General features: G+C 39.1%; 1 protein-coding gene and 1 long non-coding RNA gene across 5 annotated transcripts in view; one reads left to right on the forward strand and one right to left on the reverse strand.

Annotated features, from left to right (window-relative positions):
- Positions 1 to 19544, reverse strand: part of LOC122560590 (histone-lysine N-methyltransferase NSD2) — a 151567-nt gene that overhangs the window by 31066 nt on the left and 100957 nt on the right. For 3 of the 4 annotated variants that reach the window (XM_043711508.2, XM_043711417.2, XM_043711593.2), the window contains exons 13-16: positions 17868 to 18068; positions 13347 to 13529; positions 12370 to 12526; positions 4736 to 4941 (exon numbers count right to left, since the gene is read on the reverse strand). In XM_043711508.2, the coding sequence (XP_043567443.2) occupies positions 4736 to 4941; positions 12370 to 12526; positions 13347 to 13529; positions 17868 to 18068 (747 nt within the window). The remainder of the gene's footprint in view (positions 1 to 4735; positions 4942 to 12369; positions 12527 to 13346; positions 13530 to 17867; positions 18069 to 19544) is intronic. The other variant, XM_087990979.1, reaches the window with a different exon arrangement.
- Positions 273 to 12351, forward strand: LOC122560909 (uncharacterized). The gene is made up of 3 exons (XR_015758328.1): positions 273 to 1616; positions 9671 to 9819; positions 11589 to 12351. It is a non-coding gene; the product is annotated as an uncharacterized LOC122560909 (long non-coding RNA).

Raw genomic sequence — 19544 nt, forward strand, 5'->3', positions numbered from 1 at the left:
GTCCTTGCCTTTCCAAATACATGTACATCCTGTCCCTCAGGATTCCCTCCAACAACGTGCCCAACACCGAGGTCAGGCTCACTGGTCTATAGTTCCCTGGCTTGTCTTTACCGCCCTTTTTAAACAGTGGCACCACGTTTGCCAACCTCCAGTCTTCCGGCACCTCACCTGTGACTATCAATGATACAAATATCACAGCAAGAGGCCCAGCAATCACTTCCCTAACTTCCCACAGTGTTCTCGGGTACACCAGATCAGGTCCTGGGGATTTATCCACCTTTAACCGTTTCAAGACATCCAGCACTTCCTCCTCTGTAATCTGGACATTTTGCAAGATGTCACCATCTATTTCCCTACAGTCTATATCTTCCATATCCTTTTCCACAGTAAATACTGATGTAAAATATTCATTTAGTATCTCCCCCATTTTCTGTGGCTCCACACAAAGGCTGCCTTGCTGATCTTTGAGGGGCTGTATTCTCTCCCTAGTTACCCTTTTGTCCTTAATATATTTGTAAAAACCCTTTGGATTCTCCTTAATTCTATTTGCCAAAGCTATCTCATGTCCCCGTTTTGCCCTCCTGATTTCCCTCTTAAGTACACTCCTACTTCCTTTATACTCTTCTAAGGATTCACTTGATCTATCCTGTCTATACCTGACATATGCTTCCTTATTTTTCTTAACCAAACCCTCAATCCTTCAGTCATCCAGCATTCCTGATACCTACCAGCCTTTCCTTTCACCCTGACAGGAATATACTTTCTCTGGATTCTTGTTATCTCATTTCTGAAGGCTTCCCATTTTTCAGCTATTCCTTTATCTGCGAACATCTGCCTCCAATCAGCTTTCGAAAGTTCTTGCCTAATACCGTCAAAATTGGCCTTCCTTCAATTTAAAACTTAACTTTAGAACTTTAACTTTTAGATCTGGTCTATCCTTTTCCATCACTATTTTAAAATGAATAGAATTATGGTTGCTGGCCCCAAAGTGCTCCCCCACTGACATCACAGTCACCTGTCCAGCCTTCTTTCCCAAGAGTAGGTCAAGTTTTGCACCTTCTCTAGTAGGTACATCCACATACTGAATCAGAAAATTGTTTTATATACATTTAACAAATTCCTCTCCATCTAAACCTTTAACACTGTGGCAGTCCCAGTTCCATCTTCATACAAGTTTGGCAAGTTAAAATCCCCTACCATAACTACCCTATTATTCTTACAGATAGCTGAGATCTCCTTACAAGTTTGTTTCTCAATTTCCCTATGACTATTGGGGGGTCTCTAATACAATCCCAATAAGGTGATCATCCCTTTCTTATTTCTCAGTTCCACCCAAATAACTTCCCTGGATGTATTTCCGGGAATATCCTCCCTCAGCACAGCTGAAATGCTATCCCTTATCAAAATTATTAAGGAAGTAATACCGGCACATCTGAAAAATCATAAACTAATCAGCAGAATCAGCATAATTTCATAACAAGGAGACTGTGCCTGTCTGACTTGAGTTTTTTGAGGCAACGTCCACCACAGTGGATAGAGGGGAACCAGTAGATGTACAGTATTTGAGCTTCCAGAAGGCGTTCAATAAGGCACCTCACAAAAGGATAAGTCATAAGGTAAGAGTCTATTGTGATTGGAGAGAGTATATTGGCATAATTTGGCTAATAGGCAGCAAACAGAAGTGGGGATGAGGGGTTGCACAGGGATCAGTGCATTACATTAATGGCTTGGAGGAAAGAAATGAACATGTCAAATTTACAAATGACACAAAAATAAGTAGAAAGGCAGGTTGTGAGAGGGATACAAACAGTTTTACGGAGGCATATTTTGACAGTTTAAGCAACTGGCACAATGGTTGGCAAATGGAGTAAAATGTGGGAAAATGTGAACTTGTTAATTTTGGAAGGGAGACCAGAAGAAGTTTTGACCCATCTCTATGCTTTATCCTGAGACGTTATCCCCTGGATTAAGATTAATCAGTCAGGGAAAACATCTTATTGACATCAAATTGGTTCTGTAAGAACCTTCTCAGCTTTATCAAGGTCGCCTCATTCTTCAAAACTCTGGATAATACAGAGCCAATCTCCTCAACTTATCTTTGTTAAACAAACCAGCCTCCCGGGGATCAATCTGGTCATTCTCAATTTCATTCCTTCTCTAGCAAGAATATCCCTCACTAAAATTGTTTGCAATATTTCAACTGAGGTCTCAAAAAGGCTCTATATATTTTCAGGAGAAAGTGAGGTCTGCAGATGCTGGAGATCAGAGCTGAAAATGTGTTGCTGGAAAAGCGCAGCAGGACAGGCAGCATCCAGGGAACAGGAGAATCGACGTTTCGGGCATAAGCCCTTCTTCAGGGCTGAGGAAGGGCTTATGCCCGAAACGTCGATTCTCCTGTTCCCTGGATGCTGCCTGACCTGCTGCGCTTTTCCAGCAACACATTTTCAGCTCTATATATTTTCAGCAAGGCATTTGTACCCTTTTACACAAATTTGCTTGCAACGAAGGCTCATGTATCATTTACCTTCGTAACTGCTGGCTGAACCAGCATGCTGTTTTTTAGTGACCAAAGAGAAAGTGCAACCAGGACTCTTTGGGCACCTGAACTTCCCAACCTCTTAGTTGAAGAAATTTTCAACCTTCTCTCTTTTCTACGTAAGTGAATAACTTCACGCTTACTCACTTTTCCATCTTCATACACTAGCTGGTTGACCATAAGACTGTTCGGTATAGGAGCAAAATTAAGCTATTCGGTCCCCTGAGTCTGCTCCCCCATTCAATCATGGCGGATATGTTTCTCAACTCCATTCTCCTGCTTTCTCCGTCTAACCCTTGATTGCCTTACTAATCAAGGACCTATCTCTGTCTTAAATACATTCACCGACATGGCCTCCACAGCCTTCTGTGGCAATGTGTTGCACAATTTCACCACCCTGTAGCTGAAGAAATTCCTCCGCATTTCAGTTCTAAAGGATTGTTTCTTTGCTTTGAGGCTGTGCAGTTGGGTCCTACTTTCTCCTACTAGTGGAAACATCTTCTCCACATCCACTCTATTCAAGTCTTCAAGATCTCATGCATTTTTCTTGTAACCTGCATTCCTGTGCAATTTAGGTTCATCAGTAAATTTGGAAATATGCCATTCCCATATATAGTCTCCAAATCCGAACCAGTTATACAGATTCTGAGTAGGTGTGAACACGGATTCTTGCAATATACAATGGAGGGGGGGGGGGGGCAAAGACCTTGTTGCATTTTAACCAGACTAGAAATTCAGATGCCCGGGCACCTGGGTTCAGATCACATCATGCCAGATAGTGGAATTTCATAATATTTCATAGAATCCCTACAGTGTGGAAACAGGCTCTTAGGCCTAACAAGTCCACATTAATCCTCAGAAGAGTAACCCATCCAGAATTTGAAACGCATAAAAATTTGGATTTTAAATTAAATTTAATAATAACCATGAAAACCAGCGTCAATTGTTACAAAGACCCATCTGGTTCACCTCTAATGTCCTTGACCATCTATATCTGGTCTGACCTATATGTAAATCCAGACCCATAGCAAGATGGTTAACTCTCAAATGCCTACTGAAATGGCTCTGTTAGCCATTCAGTTGTATCTACTGCTCGAAAGGAAAAAGGGAATAAAACCACATGGACCACCAGGCATCAACTCAGATATAGGAAAGGATTCTAACTTATCCCAGTTCTCAAGTCTGCCTCTTCCTCATATCTAAACAATGGGGTTACATCTGATACTTAATAATCTGCAGAATTCACACAAAAGAGGTGACTTTCCATAATCTATAGAATTCTGAATTTTGAACGATAACCATCAATGCATTCACTATCTCTCTTATCTACTCAACATTCTGGTTAACTCTTCTGGTTGAGAGAATTTATTAAACTTCAATCCAGTTAACGTTTCAAGTACAACCTCTTTACTAATGCTGATTTATTTTAGTTATTCAATTTCACAAGTCCCTTGGTTGCCTAGTGTTTTGCAGACTTTTTTTTTCCTGTATCTTCTTTTGTGAAGATAGTTGACAAGTAACTGATTAGTTTCTCTGCCATTTCCTTTTCTCCATGACAGTCCTCACCTAATAATAGGCACATATCAGTCCCAGTTTGTTTTGCCACATGCCTAAAGAAGCTTTTATAGTCCACTTTGATGTTTCTTGCTTGTTTATATTTATTATTTCTCTTCTCTTAAGTTATTGATCCTATTTTCGAGGTTTCTAAAAATTGCTCCCAATCCTCAGGTGGAACATCTTCTGGCAACCTTAAAGCCCCTTCCTTTGATCGAATGCAATATTTAACTTCTTTTGATAACCATGGCTGATTTATTTCCCTTTAGGATTTTGAATCTCAGAATACATTAGCTGGACAATTTTTTTCCATTATTAGTCACTGCCTGACAACCAAGAAATCTTTTTGTGTACTTTCTGAATCCACCAGTGTCAACTTGCCCCTCATACTTCGGTAATTTCTTTCCTTTAGTTTTAAAACCCTAGTTTCACAAATGAACTACACTGCGATCAAACTTATTGTGAGATTCTATCACTAGTTTCCAAAGAGTTTTTTTTTAAACAGCCTTTTCTCATGACATAACATTAAATCAAAAACAGCCAAAATTCCTAGTTGCCTGCTCAAATTACTGCTCCAGAAATCCATCACATATACTCTAGGAATTCAAATGTCACAATACAAACATTTCATTTTTACAGTAGTACCTTTTCTAAAAGCTTTGCTGAGGCTTTTAATTTTATTGTCCTTGCTTCCCTTATCACCTTCCATATAGGGAAACACTCGCGCCTGATGGGTCCAAAAGTAGTCATTTGATCCAAAGAAATGAACCGGAAATTCGCCAATCTCATGCTTCATATTTTGAATATTTGTCGGAATGTTTCTTGGGTGACAAATCTCTGCTGGCCACCACCTGTGTTTGAACAAAAATAAAACGAGGTTATAGCAACAAGTAATTTCAGCGTCATGAAAAATGTAAATAATCTGAAAATCAATCCTTAACTGCATTGTTGTTAAGACAAACAAAACAAAAATGCACATTAACACACACAGCAAGAAAATAAACTGGGAAAGGGCACGAATTAAAACAGAAAATCATCATAAAGTAGTAACTGAAATTAAATATACAACGATCGGCTGGAAATATTCAGCAGATTTGGTCAAACTATGGAATGACAAGAGGTTAATATTTTAGGTCAATGACCTCTGGTCAGAACTGTCAAATTTGTGTTTACCTGATAATTAAATACACCTGGGTAGAAAACTTACAAAAGGAATGTCAAAGGAATCACTAGGCCTTAGATTATCAGAGAATAGCCTAGGACAGGTATCATTTATTTCTCCTTACTCTGAACAAATGAAGGAAGGGCACATGAATGGGAAAGAAACCATTTCAGACATCACTGTGAAAGAGCAAAAGAAAATACTTGAGAACTGAAATAAAATGGCACTCTTTTGTATGAGAATATTTTAGGAAGTGTATCAAATAAACCTTTAGTACTTATAAAGCAGATAATAAAAAGGAACATAAATGAAAGTTCAAACATTAAAAGGACAGAACAAAGCTGCAAAATAAATTAGAAAGACTAAAAAGATATGATACACAAAATCAGAAATAAGCTGTAATGAGCTGGAGGCAAGCTAACAAGAATGAGACAAAGAATACTATTTAAGCTCTTCCAACTCAGTTTTCACATGGGAGTCAGTTACTGGCATTATAAAACTAACAAAGAACACTTAATGGAGATGACCAAAGAATAAAGGCATCAAAGAAGCAAAACAATTAAAAATAGAAAAATCACAAATACCAGATGACTTATTTTTGAGACACTCAAGAAAAACTATCGAACAGCCAATACTTCAATTACCAATTCTATAGTTAGTAGAAAGTAAGCTTTCTGAAGAAGCATCTGAATGCAATGATCAACAAAAAGCTGCAAGTGCCATTTTCAGAAATGATTTGCTGGGATATTTCAAAGCATACAATTACAATTAATGACTTTCATGTTAGACCAAATATATGATAAGTCTGTTAATGCCACTAAGACTGGTAGGAATTGCGAAGGTGGCATAAATTGTCTATAAAGGGGCATAGATAAGGTGGGCAAAATTCAGGAGAGTAAAATGTGGGGAAATGTGAACTTTTCTGCTTTAGCACAAATAATTAAAAATAACAACATACTATTGAAGTAGGGAGAGATTATAGAACTCAGTAAGAGGGGGGGGGGTAATCTGGGTGTCCAGCGTGACAAATTACAGATTCGCTGGTACAGCAAACAATTAAGGAAGCAAATTGAATTTATGGCAAGACAAACTGAACTTGAATGCAGGAATATATTACTACAGAGTTATAAAGGTTAATGAGACCACATCTGGAGTGCTGGTAGGAGGGACTATCTTATGAAGAAAGGCCAAGTCAGTTAGATCTATGCCAAATGGAGTTTATGAGAAATACAGGTGATCTCATTGAAACATTAAAGCACATAGTGAACCTGAATGCAAAAAAGATGTCTCTCTTGACAGAAGAGTGTACACCTAGGCAACACAATTTAAAACAGAGAATAGGAGAACTGCTTTCACTTGGATGATCATGAGTCTGTGGAACAATCTTCCCCAGAGAATGGAGGAGGCAGGATTACTGAATATCTTAAAAGGCAGACTGAGGTATTTTTGGTTAACCAGGGAGTCAGAGTCTCGAGGTTAAGTCGCAAAGTGGAGATGAAACCAGAATGACGGAATAGGCTGGAAGTTTAGAATAGTCAATTTCAGCTCCTTTGTTCATTTGGCAGGTTCGTCGATAGATTCACTCTCTTCAGCTAGAAAGATTACAGGCCAGGGGTCAGTTGAGACAATAGGAGGTTTGGTACACAGTGTAAAGTACTTTAGGAAGAGAGATGACAAGGATAGGCAGATAGTAGAAGTAGTGAATAATAAAGCATACAACTTTCTAGACTTGATTAATAGGGGGATAGACTACAAAAGCAAGGAAGTCACATTATGTCTGAACAGAACACTGTATTGCTTCATGTTCAGATGCTATACTTCAAGGAACATGGCAGTTAGCTCAGAGTACAAGAAAGATTTGCAACAATGGATCCATCAGGGAGAAGCTTCAGATGTAAAGTGCATAGATAAAGTGAATCAATTGTACTGTTTTATTTGTAGAAAAGCAAGTTGTATGAGATGACAGGTGGTGCACAAAATCAGTCGGGCTGAACAAAGTAGGTAGGAGGTAAAATGCTTCCTGTTGATGGATGGGAAGCTTCAAGAAACAATTATTTCTGATGGAATTAGTCGTTACCATAGTTAAAGGTGGACTTCATTAGGAAGAACCAGTGTTGATTGCTAAAGGAGATTTTGCTTCACTAACTTGGAGGTACCTGAAAGGCTGACTGAGGGTAACACAGTTGATATACAGGGACATGTATCGTGCCATACAACAAAACTGTGAGGAAAGTTATAAGTATAAAAGAGACAGCAGCAAAGGTCTGAGTAATAGGAATCAAAGAAGTGGTCAATGGAGGAAGATTATAGTGGAGTTCCGCAGCATTGGTATTGAAACACTTGCTTTTCTTGATATATTCATGATATGAACCTTGGTGAGCAGGGAACAATTTTGAAATGTTGCTCATGACATGACATCTGAAAGAATTGTCAACTGAGGGAAGAATGGTGTGGAACTCCAATAGGATATTGACAAGTTAGCATAGTGGCAAGATAGGTGGAAATGAGGTTTATGTCGTCAAGTGTCAGATGGTGCACAATGTTAGGAAGAACACAAAACAAAATAACATTCGGGGTACAATAATCAAGGTGACACTGGAGCAGAGGAGTGTGGATTCATAGGTGCACAGATCATTGAACTGGCAGGACAAGTGGAAAGAGCAGTTAACAAGGCATAGCATCCTCAGTTTTATTAACAGGGACATGGAGTACAACAGCGAGGTGGTCATGGTGAACTTGTACCAGACTCAATAGACCCCACCTGGAGTACTTTATGTAGTTGTGGGTGCCACATTATAGAAAAGATGTTAGCACCAAGAGAGAGTGCAGAAATATAAGAATGGTTTCAGGAATAAGAAACTTCAGTTATAACAGAGTTAAGAAGTTGGGACTGTTCTCCTTGGAGAGAAGGCAGATGAGAAGAGATTTTGAAAACTTTTATCAAATTATGACAGGTTAGACAGAGTAGATAGTGAGAAGCTCTTCCTGCTCATAAAGGGAACAAGAGAGCACATATTTAAAAAGTGAAGCAAATGAAGCAAGCATGATGTGTGAAAGTAGCTTTCACACTTGTGATTAATTAAAGTTTCAAATGCACTGCGCAGAAACATGGTGGAGGCAGATTCAACTGAGAGAGAACTGAATAATTAATTGGCCAGAAGTATTGTGAAAGGGGGAAAAAGGATATGGAGGGGGGGAAGAAAGCAGAAGACTGACACCAAGTAATGATGCTTGTTTGAAGAGCTGGTAGAAGCATGATGGACAAACAGTCCTCTTCTGTGCCGTACAAATTCTGCGATTATGTGAAGCCAGGTTGCGGAGAGACTTGAAGAGCCTTTTGTAGGCGGTGGTGTTACCATGTACCTCCTGTCCTTGTCTATCTTGGCAACTTAGGGTGGCACAGCGGCTCAGTGGTTAGCAGTACAGCTTCACAGCATCAGGGACCCATGTTCGATTCCATCTTCGGGTGACCGTCTGTGTGGAGTTTGCACATTCTCCCAGTGTCTGCGTGGGTTTCCTCTGGGTGCTCCAGTTTCCTCCCACAATCCAAAGATGTGCAGGTTAGATGAATTGGCCATGCTAAATTGCCCATAGTGTTCAGGCATGTGTAGGCTCGGGGTAAATATAGAGCAATGGGAAATGGGTTTGGCTGGGATACTCTTCGGAGGGTTGGCATGAACTTGGAGGGCCAAAGGGCCTATTTCCATGCTGTAGGAATTCTATAACAATCTAATGTGAGTTACTGCAGTTGAATGCATATATGGTACACAGTACTGACACTGGGCGTCAGTGGCAAAGAAAATTCATGTTAAAAGGTGGCAGACGATATGCTAATCACATAGGCTACGTTTTCTTTTATAATCAAGCTTCTTCAGTGTTAGAAAAGCTACACTCATCCAGACAGATAGCAAATACTCAATTACACTTCTGACTTTTGGTGGATAGGCATTTAGAAAAAAGGGGATTTTTTTCGATAAAGAATTTGATATACATTTGAAGGAGGATGTTAAATATTGTAAACCAAGTCCAGGTATATAAAACCATGAAAAGCAAAATCTTTCCTGGTTTTATAAACTGGCAAAGAATGCAAGTGAAAATAAATTTGATATGTTTATACAGTGAGACTGTCAGATTGGAATACTGTGCTGTTTTGGGCATTCAGTTATCATAAGGACATTAAAGACAAAGCAAAGCAAGATAATGCCAAGGCAAATATTTAGATACTGAGACTACTTCTAGGAGACTGTAAAGGAGAAATTTTAATTGAGTTTCTAAAAAAAATTATCAAATGCTTTGCTAAGTGATAAGTGATTAGGGAAAGACTATCTCTCGTTAGTCTAATTTGGAGGCTGTTATTAAGAAATCAATTTAAAATTTCTTATAATTTTCTCTCTTGAATTTTTCTTTGTCATTCACAGGATGTGGGCCTCACTCATTTAGTCAGGATGTACTCTACTATTCCTGCATGTCCTCGAGAAGGTGGTGGTGAACTACATTCTTGAAGCGCCCAAATCCTTGGGATGTAGCTACATTCAGTGCTGTTAGGAACGTTTGACACAGGACAGGGGTAGTCCATCCAACCTATTTTAGATTACTTACAGTGTGGAAACAGGCCCTTCGGCCCAACAAGTCCACACTGACCCGCCGAAGCGCAACCCACCCATAACCCTACCCCTACATTTACCCCTTTAACCTAACACTATGGGCAATTTAGCGTGGCCAATTCACCTGACCCTGCACATCTTTGGACTGTGGGAGGAAACCGGAGCACCCGGAGGAAACCCACGCAGACACGGGGAGAACGCGCAAACTCCACACAGTCAGTCGCCTGAGTCGGGAATTGAACCCGGGTCTCTGGCGCTGTGAGGCAGCAGTGCTAACCACTGTGCCACCGTGCCGCCCACGTTTTGGTTTACTCTTGACATTCAGTATTCATTACTGACCCACAGTGGTGTCAGTGTACTACACAACAAAGTCTCTTTTGACACATTTTCCAAACCATGACCTTGACCATTTATCAAGAGAAGTGTACCAGATGATGCAAGTTCCTTCCAAGTCATACACCATGCTAAGTTGGAACTATATCTACATTTCTCAAATGTCACTGGGTTCAAATCCTGGAACTCCTTCCTTAAGGAGGAAGTGAAGCAAAGATTCAGTAATCTTCTTCCCAGGTTAGCGGGACTCTTATAAAGAGAGAGTAAGCAATCCCTTTGGTTTACTCTTGACATTCAATATGATCATGACTGATCAAACACTTCAATGCTGTTTAACCACATAATTCCCAAAATCCTTCAGACCTCTCGTAGCCAGAAATCTCTATTTTTGTCATACACAAGAGAATTCCAATGATTCACAACCTCATGAGCAAAAAGAATTCTCAATCTCGGTCTTAAATGGCATCTTTGTTATTCTGGGTCACCTTGTTCGAGACTGGTTGTTCCCAATCATGGAAACACCTTACCTGCATTTACCCTGTCAATCCCTTTAAATATTTTATAGGTTTAAATTAAATCATATCTTATTTTCCAAAACTCAAGAGAATACTAGTCTACTTTGCTTACTCTCTCTTTATAAGAGTCCCGCTAACCTGGGAAGAAGATTACTGAATCTTTGCTTCACTTCCTCCTTAAGGAAGGAGTTCCAGGATTTGAACCCAGTGACATTTGAGAAATGTAGATATAGTTCCAACTTAGCATGGTGTATGACTTGGAAGGAACTTGCATCATCTGGTACACTTCTCTTGATAAATGGTCAAGGTCATGGTTTGGAAAATGTGTCAAAAGAGACTTTGTTGTGTAGTACACTGACACCACTGTGGGTCAGTAATGAATACTGAAGGTAGTGGGTAGGGTCCCAATAAAGTGGATTAATTTTTCCTGTATGGTGTGAAGCTTCAAGTATTCTTGAAGCTGCAATCGTGCAGGGAAGTGGAGTGTACCTCAGCACGCCTGTCCTGTGCCTTGAATATGATGGATAGGCTTTGGGAGACAGGAGATGAGTTACACATCACATAATTTCGAGCATCTGACTTGCTCTTTTGACACATTTTTTATATGGCTGGTTTGCTTCGGTTTACGGTCAATGGTAACTACTGAATTATTGATTGTGGAGGATTGCGAATATACAAAAATCTTCCAACAGATCAAGCTGTACATGTACATACCCAGAGTGCTGCAATTACAACCTGATGCACAATGCTTCTCTTCCCCAGAAAATTAAAACTCTAGATCTCCCTCAAATTGTTGTTATTTGTAAAATCTCCTAATTTAAATCCGCTTTTTTGCAAATGGCAATCCTTTGTAATTATTATTCTTTCTTCTTGATTCTTTTCAGGAGTATGGGCATCACCAGATAAGCCAGCATTTATTGCTCATTCACAATTGCCCTTGAACTGAGGGGCTTGCTGGACCATTTCAGACAGCAATTAAGAGTCAACCATATTGCAGTGAGCCTGAAGTAACATGTAGGCGAGACTGGGTCAGAATGGCAGATTTCCTTCCCTGAAGGACATGAGTGAACGAGGTGAGGTTTTTATAGGAATTGATGATAGTATTGGTAACCACAAAACTGAGATTAGATTTCAATTCCAGGATGACTGATTGGTATTTACTAATTCAAACAAACAAATGCAATTAAACAGGATAATACACCACAGCAAGAAATGCTGCATGCTACTGCTGTACTGGCTATGCCATCAACAAGCTGCCAGTCCAAATCCTAATTTCACTGTGATTTGGATGACCACAAAGTCTGGATTGAATGTCTGCCATTTCAGTTAAGTAGTTTCACTCCCAGGTTTTGGGATGGGGTGAAGGTGAAGACCCAATGAAAGAAAACATTTTTCTGCAATTCTCGGTGTTCAAATGTTTGTCAGAAGTCTCTGGACCCAGAAAATTTAGTTAAACAATTCACAACAATAGTTTCCCTCCAATATATCCACATGAAGAAGCACTTGATTTACCTTAATACCAAAAAGCAATTTTGTATTTCAAATTGGTTTCCAGCTTTGAAGTTGTGTCAATTGTTCCATACAATGCACTGACATAAAATAAAATGAGAATCATATTTCACAAAACATGCAAATTGTAAAGTCATTTTTTTAACTTGCACTGACCTGTAGCTACCCAGTTTAACCCAGATAATGTCTTTGTAATGTGGCTTCTTGCCTGCTTTGCAATCATTGCAATACCAACTCCCTTCTGGCATATCAATGTTTAGGCATTCTGGATGAAATGCTGCAGGACAGGACTCACAGCACAAAAGGCTCCCACCTGTAGGAAGTGAGGTAAAATTAACATGGAAGCCTTTTAAATAGAAATTCACATTGTGTTTAAAATAAACGCAGGTGCATTTAGATAGCGTTTCATTAAAAATTTTAGACACACGAAGAAGTTCAGTGCATGCTGACATCTGACTATAATGGGCACTAATATTGAGGACTGATTTGAAGTTACTGATAAAGTTTACCTGTCAAAGGGATCACCGGGAAACTGGCATTTCTCCAGACAGAGAAACGGAACATTTAATTGATACTTCCTATTCATTTATGATTACTTTATGCTTGGAGAATGTCAGGCAGATAAATGAAGAATGTCAAAAATTAGACGTCATCTTTCTTTGCACTAAATGCAGCTGATGACATGAAGTCAGGTAATACTTGCAAAGAAATAAGCCAAGATTCCAACATAGGCTAAAGGCAATTCATTACTGTAGGAGATTAACTTTGGGTGAACTGAAAGAGACTGGCACAACTGAGTAGATACCCGTATGATAGTCTGCCAGTTGTCAAAACACCACCCAAGTTCATGTGTTCATGAAAATTTGTGCTGGGTTGTACTTTGCTAAATAAGGTGTGCAAATCCAAGAAACAGTGCATTAGGAAGGGACACAAAAACAATTAAAATGGTAAGTTAATGACTGAAGTTTGGTAAGAACATGAAGGTAATGACAAAGAAACCAAAAAGAAGTCATCATTGGTGAGTATACAAGACTAACTCTAAACAAGCCAAGATGATTTTGAGTGAGAGCGCGAGTGATCAATTTTTCATTTGAAGAAATGCACCAGTAAACTTAAATGCACCTCAAACTAACCTCTTGAACACACAAAGCACCAGCTAACATTGACATGAGCATGATGACTGTAGCCTTTTTTTGGAACGAAATGGTTGCTGCAAATAATACTGTTGGCTGTCAGTATCACAGACCCTGCTGCAATGCAAGTTTCCCCTCCATGATAAGCCACAGGACAGCGGACACATCGCATCATTCGCCCTGCTAACAGAGAGAATTTAGTGTCATCCTTTGACTAAAACTTGACAGTTTCTTATAGCTTCCTCTCCAAATTTATGGTAAATTCACACATGTTAAAACAGATCATCACCAAAATATGTAACTTAAAAGTACTATGGCATCAACCAAATGAAACTCCTTTACTCCTATGAATGGTACATTTGAATCACTGAATCTCTACAGTGTGGAAACAGACCATTTGGCCCAACAAGTCCACACTGATTCACCAAAGAGTAACCTCCCAGACCCATTCCCTTACCCTATTACTCTAAATTTACGTCTGACTAATGCAACTAACCTACACATCCCTGAACACTACGGGCAATTTAGCATGGCCAATTCACCAACATCTTTGGACTGTGGGAGGAAACCGAAGCAACCAGCAGAAACCCACACAGACACAGGGAGAATGCGCGAACGCCACACAGACAGTTGCCCAAGGATGGAATCAAATCCAGGTCTCTGGCGCTGTGAGGCAGCAGTGCTAAGCACTGAGCTACCGTACAGCTAAATTTACTGATAAATCCTGTATTCCCTGGAATTTTAAGTAATTGAATATTTGGAGACACAAATATATCAAGAGACAAACGGAAACATAATTTATATATATATATATATACCTGAGAAAGCATCTTAAAAGATTTCTATAGAAAATATTTTGGAAAAATGCACAAGGTTAGAAAATCAGATTGTTTATTCATAGTCTCTGATGGAAAATGTGTGAAAGAACAATCACTAGATAGTTTACTAGCTTGATTTTAAAAGTGATTCTTCTTTAAAGTGTGCATTTATCACAGATTTATAAAGAGTCTTTTGGGTCATGAAATTTGTGAACGCTAAAGACCATAAAGACAGGAGAAGTCAGCCATTCAGTCCATTGAATCTGCTCCACCATGGTTGATCTGATAGGCCTGAATTCCATTTTCCTGCTTTTCCTCACAACCCTTAATTCCCATACTGATTAAAAATCTATCAGTATTTTCAACAGCAGTTTCAACAGCCCTCTGTGATAAAGAATTTCACAGATTCACTATCCTCCAAAAGAAAAGAAATTCATCCTCATCTTTGTCTTAAATAGGTGACCCTCGCTCTGCGATCATCTCCCGGTCCGAGAGTCTCCACACCAGGGGAAACAACCTCTCTGCATTTGGTGTGTTGTTTAGTGGAATGACACACAGAATTTCTTCAATTTAAATAGATATTTAAATTGCATTTAAATGAAGGTCAGTTTTTCCAATTAACATCGCATGTATTTACAACAAAGTTGTGGGGTACGTAACTTTCAGATTCAATTACTTAGTGTTGAAACAGGCCCTCCGGCCCAACAAGTCCATACCGACCCTCCGAAGAGCAACCCACCCAGATTCATTTACCCCTTCACCTAACACTACGGGCAATTTAGCATGACCAATTCACCTAACCTCCACATTTTTGGGCTGTGGGAGGAAACCCACACAGACACAGGGAGAATGTGCAAACTCCACACAGACAGTTGCCTGAGGCAGGAATTGAACCCGGGTCTCTGGCGCTGTGAGGCAGCAGTGCTAACCACTGTGCCACCATGCCACCCCCAGATGTGACAAATTTACAGAATTGCATATCCACATGAAACGTGACTTGGCTTTCATGCTATACATTATTTCCCTAAACAAGAGCTTGACAAAAAGTAAACATAACAAGGATACATGATTTGTATTTAATTTACCTTTTCATAATTTATTAAAATAATCTTCCTAAGGTTTTCCAGTATTATAACGTAGTTACTATGTATCAAACCCAAAAAATGAGCTTGATAACTCAACCCAATTCAAATGCTCGTTTAAAATGACCAGGTGGTTTTCATCCTGACAAACTGTTTGAAGTAACTCAATGTAAAATTCCACAAGCAATTCACCACTTCAGAAGTGAAGTGAAATCCTAATATGCTATACATCAACTTTGTGTTAACTGTCACCTCATGAGCCAGCAATCTTGATTAACCCACAGAAATGATATACCTCAAATACCACATTCTCTACAATGACAGAGTAGTCAGTGCAGGGTCTGAGTGACAAGGCTCTCTGCCATTAAGTTCTAATTAAAGCAAAGTTGCACTATTATTTAAGTGATTTATATTGTACTTGTACATTTCTATTATTTGCAGTGTTTTTACATTGATTGTATGGATCTCTCGATCAAACAGTACAGGCCTGGTCCCATAGATGCCAGTTAATAAAAAGTTTGCTGTGTTTAAACAGTACCACAATCCATGTCCTATTGGTAACAATTGACTTTTAGGGACTCGGATTAGAAAATCGCCAATTTTGAGGCTGAAACTTTTCTCTCGATACTGAAATTTCCAGGACCCAGGAAAAGACATTGGCAGTCTGCAGAACACAACAAAATAGATAGCAGTGACTGAAAAAAACAAAGTTTTGGCTTCTTTGCTTTTTAAGCTGGAGACTGTAAAATCTCTAAAAACCTCTCTCAGGTTAATTCCTAAATTTAAGTTCAGTAAAGAAACTGGACCTCCTGATATTAACGTGATGAATTGTAGAGCATTCATCTCTCTAAGGCAACCCTGCAATAATCCTGGCATATGACACAACCAACTGAACTCATTGACAGACACTTCCTGTGAAAAAGATTTGCTTCTTCAGCAGGCCCACAAAGACTGTTGTCCTACACCAAGGATAGGCTTCATTTCCTTTCCAGTGAGCATAGTTGATGTTACATGGACTCTGGGTGAGTGTTTGATAAACTGATCATTATTTTTCAGCTCACAAATATACAGGATGAAAAAAAGACCACCATGACATACCCAGACAACTGCAAAGTTTCAAATAAAGTATCCTATTTTCAATCTCAGTCATACACATCACTTCAGCTGTCAAGTATCCATTGAATTTCTTCCTGCATGTGATGTTGCCTGCATCCCTGAGCAGTCTGAGATTCTAATACTCATTGAAGTCTCGTGACATTCCACTCTATGCACCACAGAAACACTAACTGATTTTGAATCCAGGCACTCCATCTGCGCAAAATCACTCCCATGTTTCACCTCATTTCTCTCCTTGGCCAATAAATTTTTAAAATACTAGCTAGCATTATATTAATTAGGTAAGAACGTAAAAATATTAGTCAGGGTAGGCACCCTCACTTTCTAGTCTATTACTTGTGGTAGAACTTCCAAACATTTTGTCCCTGGATTCTGGGAATTTTGCCCTACACTCTTATCTTGCTACATCTATTCACACATGAACAAATCTCAATAAAATAACCTAATCAATTGCACATATACTTCTCCTACTCTCCACTATCTCCTACTTTGTGGATGAATCACAATTGTGATGGAGTTGGCATATTTGCACATGCAAAAAATATAAGAAAACAGACAATTCGAGGAACATAACTTGCAGGATGAGAAGACCATTATGATATACTCAGATGATCGCAAAGTTGGAAATAACATCAAAACTTAATTCTTATAACTTCACCTGCCAGGTATCTATTCAATTTCTTCCTATTTCCGCTAATTGCGCCTGCGTCCTTCACAATTTGTTCCACATAATTAATCAACTTCTCGAGAATGGTAATTTAAATATAAACCATCTATTCACCTCTGAGATCAAGACTGAATCTTTTCATTGTTTGCAAATGCCACGAAACGGCAGCTGAATAATTTATGTATACCCTTCAAGACAATGATCACTTGATGAGGTTAACTCAACATATTTAGTTTCCATAGCTTTGCCTCTATTGCAGGTATAAATCAAGGTAATGGTAGTTATCTTTTGGCATATCCACTCCAATGGCAGAGTTGCCCACATCAGAATACTACCTCCTAAACCATAAATGGAATTCCTTATCCTTCCAGCATGTGTCAGTGAACTTAAATATTTATGCTTCAGTTCTCAATTTCAAATCATTTCCCTACACTGATAGTTATGACCAGAGTATTAATGCCTAAAGCATTCTCAGATTTCAGTTTACTTTCAGAAACCCACCAGTACTCCATCCCATCCATTTTATACCTTTTAAATTTAAGAACAATTCAATCAACTATTAAAAGTTATTGGAAAATTCAAAAAAATAAAAACTATAAAAAACTTTGTTGATTAGAAAAATAAGTTTGAAAATATACTGAAGAATTTATTTGACTCAAACTCTTATCAGCTTAAATATCATATCAGTTTAAATATCATATCAGTTTTAATTCACAATTAAAATGAGACATCTAAAACCTATATAAAATTTAAGGACTGTTAAATCATATTTTATGCAAGTAAATTTTAATTACACATACTCAAAGCTACTTAAGGCATTTATACTTATCTACAACACCTTTTGTTGTCCTGGGGTTAGAGGGGTTTGTGGCATGGCAGCTGATACAAGTGTGCAGTGGGCATCGAAGTCTCTTGTTTTCAAAAACAGTTGGGGGATACTTTTTCACACATTCTTCATGGTAGAACTTGCCACACAGAGAAACATTGCAGCGTTTAACATCAGGCCCAATCTTCTTACACACAAAACACGAGTGTACACCTGTACAAAATAAATAAAGGAAAACACAACTCATAATCCAAAGTCAAAAAATCATTTTTTTTTCCCAAGTTCAATAATGCAATACAAACACTACAATAAATTTAAAAAAGCTAACAGTCCTTTAAAAAGATGCATATATTAAATCATTGTATTTTGCAGCTTTCGTATTATACTGCTGTGTTTGGTCATCTTATCACATTCAGTCTTGACCTGCTGCAGCCACCTGCTGTATGTATGTTCACAGTGTTTAAGTTCTAGAACATTGACTCCGTTTCAATGAAGAAATAACAATTGTAGTCCCATGTCAGCAGTTGTAGGTGGACTTGCAGGTGGTGGCCCCATGTGTCTGCTATTTTTGTTCTTCTAGGTTACACAGATTGCAAGTTTGGGAGATGCTGTAGAAGAAGTTGCATCTTGCAAATTACACATTGTGCCACTGCAGCATTGGAGGCGGAAGGAGTGAATAGTTTCAAGTATTGGATGGGGCAGGCTGGGCTGACATAATTGGGCTGCTTTGACCTTGATTGTTTCAAGCTTCTTCAGAGACGTAGGAGCTGCACTTATCAATGCAATTTACCAAAGATCCTTAGATAGCACCTTCCAAATCCATCAACACCTCCCAATGTGGGGGCAGGTGGGAGGCACAGATATGTGGGAACACCACCATCACCACCACCTGCAAGCCACTCACCATCATGACTTGCAAGTATATTACCATTCCTTCACTGTCACTGGGTCAAAACCCTGGAATTCCATCTCTTAAGGCATTGAGGGTTAACCTAAATCAACCAGACTGCAGCAGCTCGAGGTTGCAGCTTACCAGCACAATTTCAATGTCAACTAGAGAAGGTCAATAAATGTTGGACAGCCAGCAATGCCCATGTCCCACAACTGAATAAAAAATAGACCTCTACCATCTAAAAGGGAAAGGGTAGTAAAACGCCACCTCTGCGTTTTTCTGTAAGACACTCTAAATATCATTCTCACTTGCTATTCCTTCAGCAAAATCCTAAACTGCATCCGGACAGCATCAAGCGACCAACCATCTTCTCCAGTGTAATTAGACATGAGCAATAAAGCTGAACCACAAACAAGACTTGTGAATCCTAGTTCACGATTCTCTTAAAGTTAGAATGCAGGTTCAGCTGGCAGTTAGGAAGGCAAATGCAAGATTAACATTCATTTTAAGAGGTCTAAAATACAAAAGCAGGGATGTACTGCTGACGGTGTACAATACACTGGTCAGACCACATTCAGAATGTTGTGAGCAGTTTTAAGACCATAAGAGATAGGAGCAGAAATTCGGTTATTCAACAGCCATTCAGCCCATTGAGTCTGCTCTGCCATTCAATTATGGCTGATAAGTTTCTCAATGCCATTCGCCTGCTTTCTCCCCGTAATGCTCGATATCCTTGACAATCAAGAACCTATCTCCAACAACCTGGCCTCCACAACCTTCTGTGGAAGTGAGTTCCA

This window comes from Chiloscyllium plagiosum, unplaced genomic scaffold (assembly GCF_037043375.1).
Source record: "Chiloscyllium plagiosum isolate Xiang-an unplaced genomic scaffold, Cpla_swu_hap1 HiC_scaffold_1, whole genome shotgun sequence".
NCBI classification, from domain to species: domain Eukaryota; kingdom Metazoa; phylum Chordata; class Chondrichthyes; order Orectolobiformes; family Hemiscylliidae; genus Chiloscyllium; species Chiloscyllium plagiosum.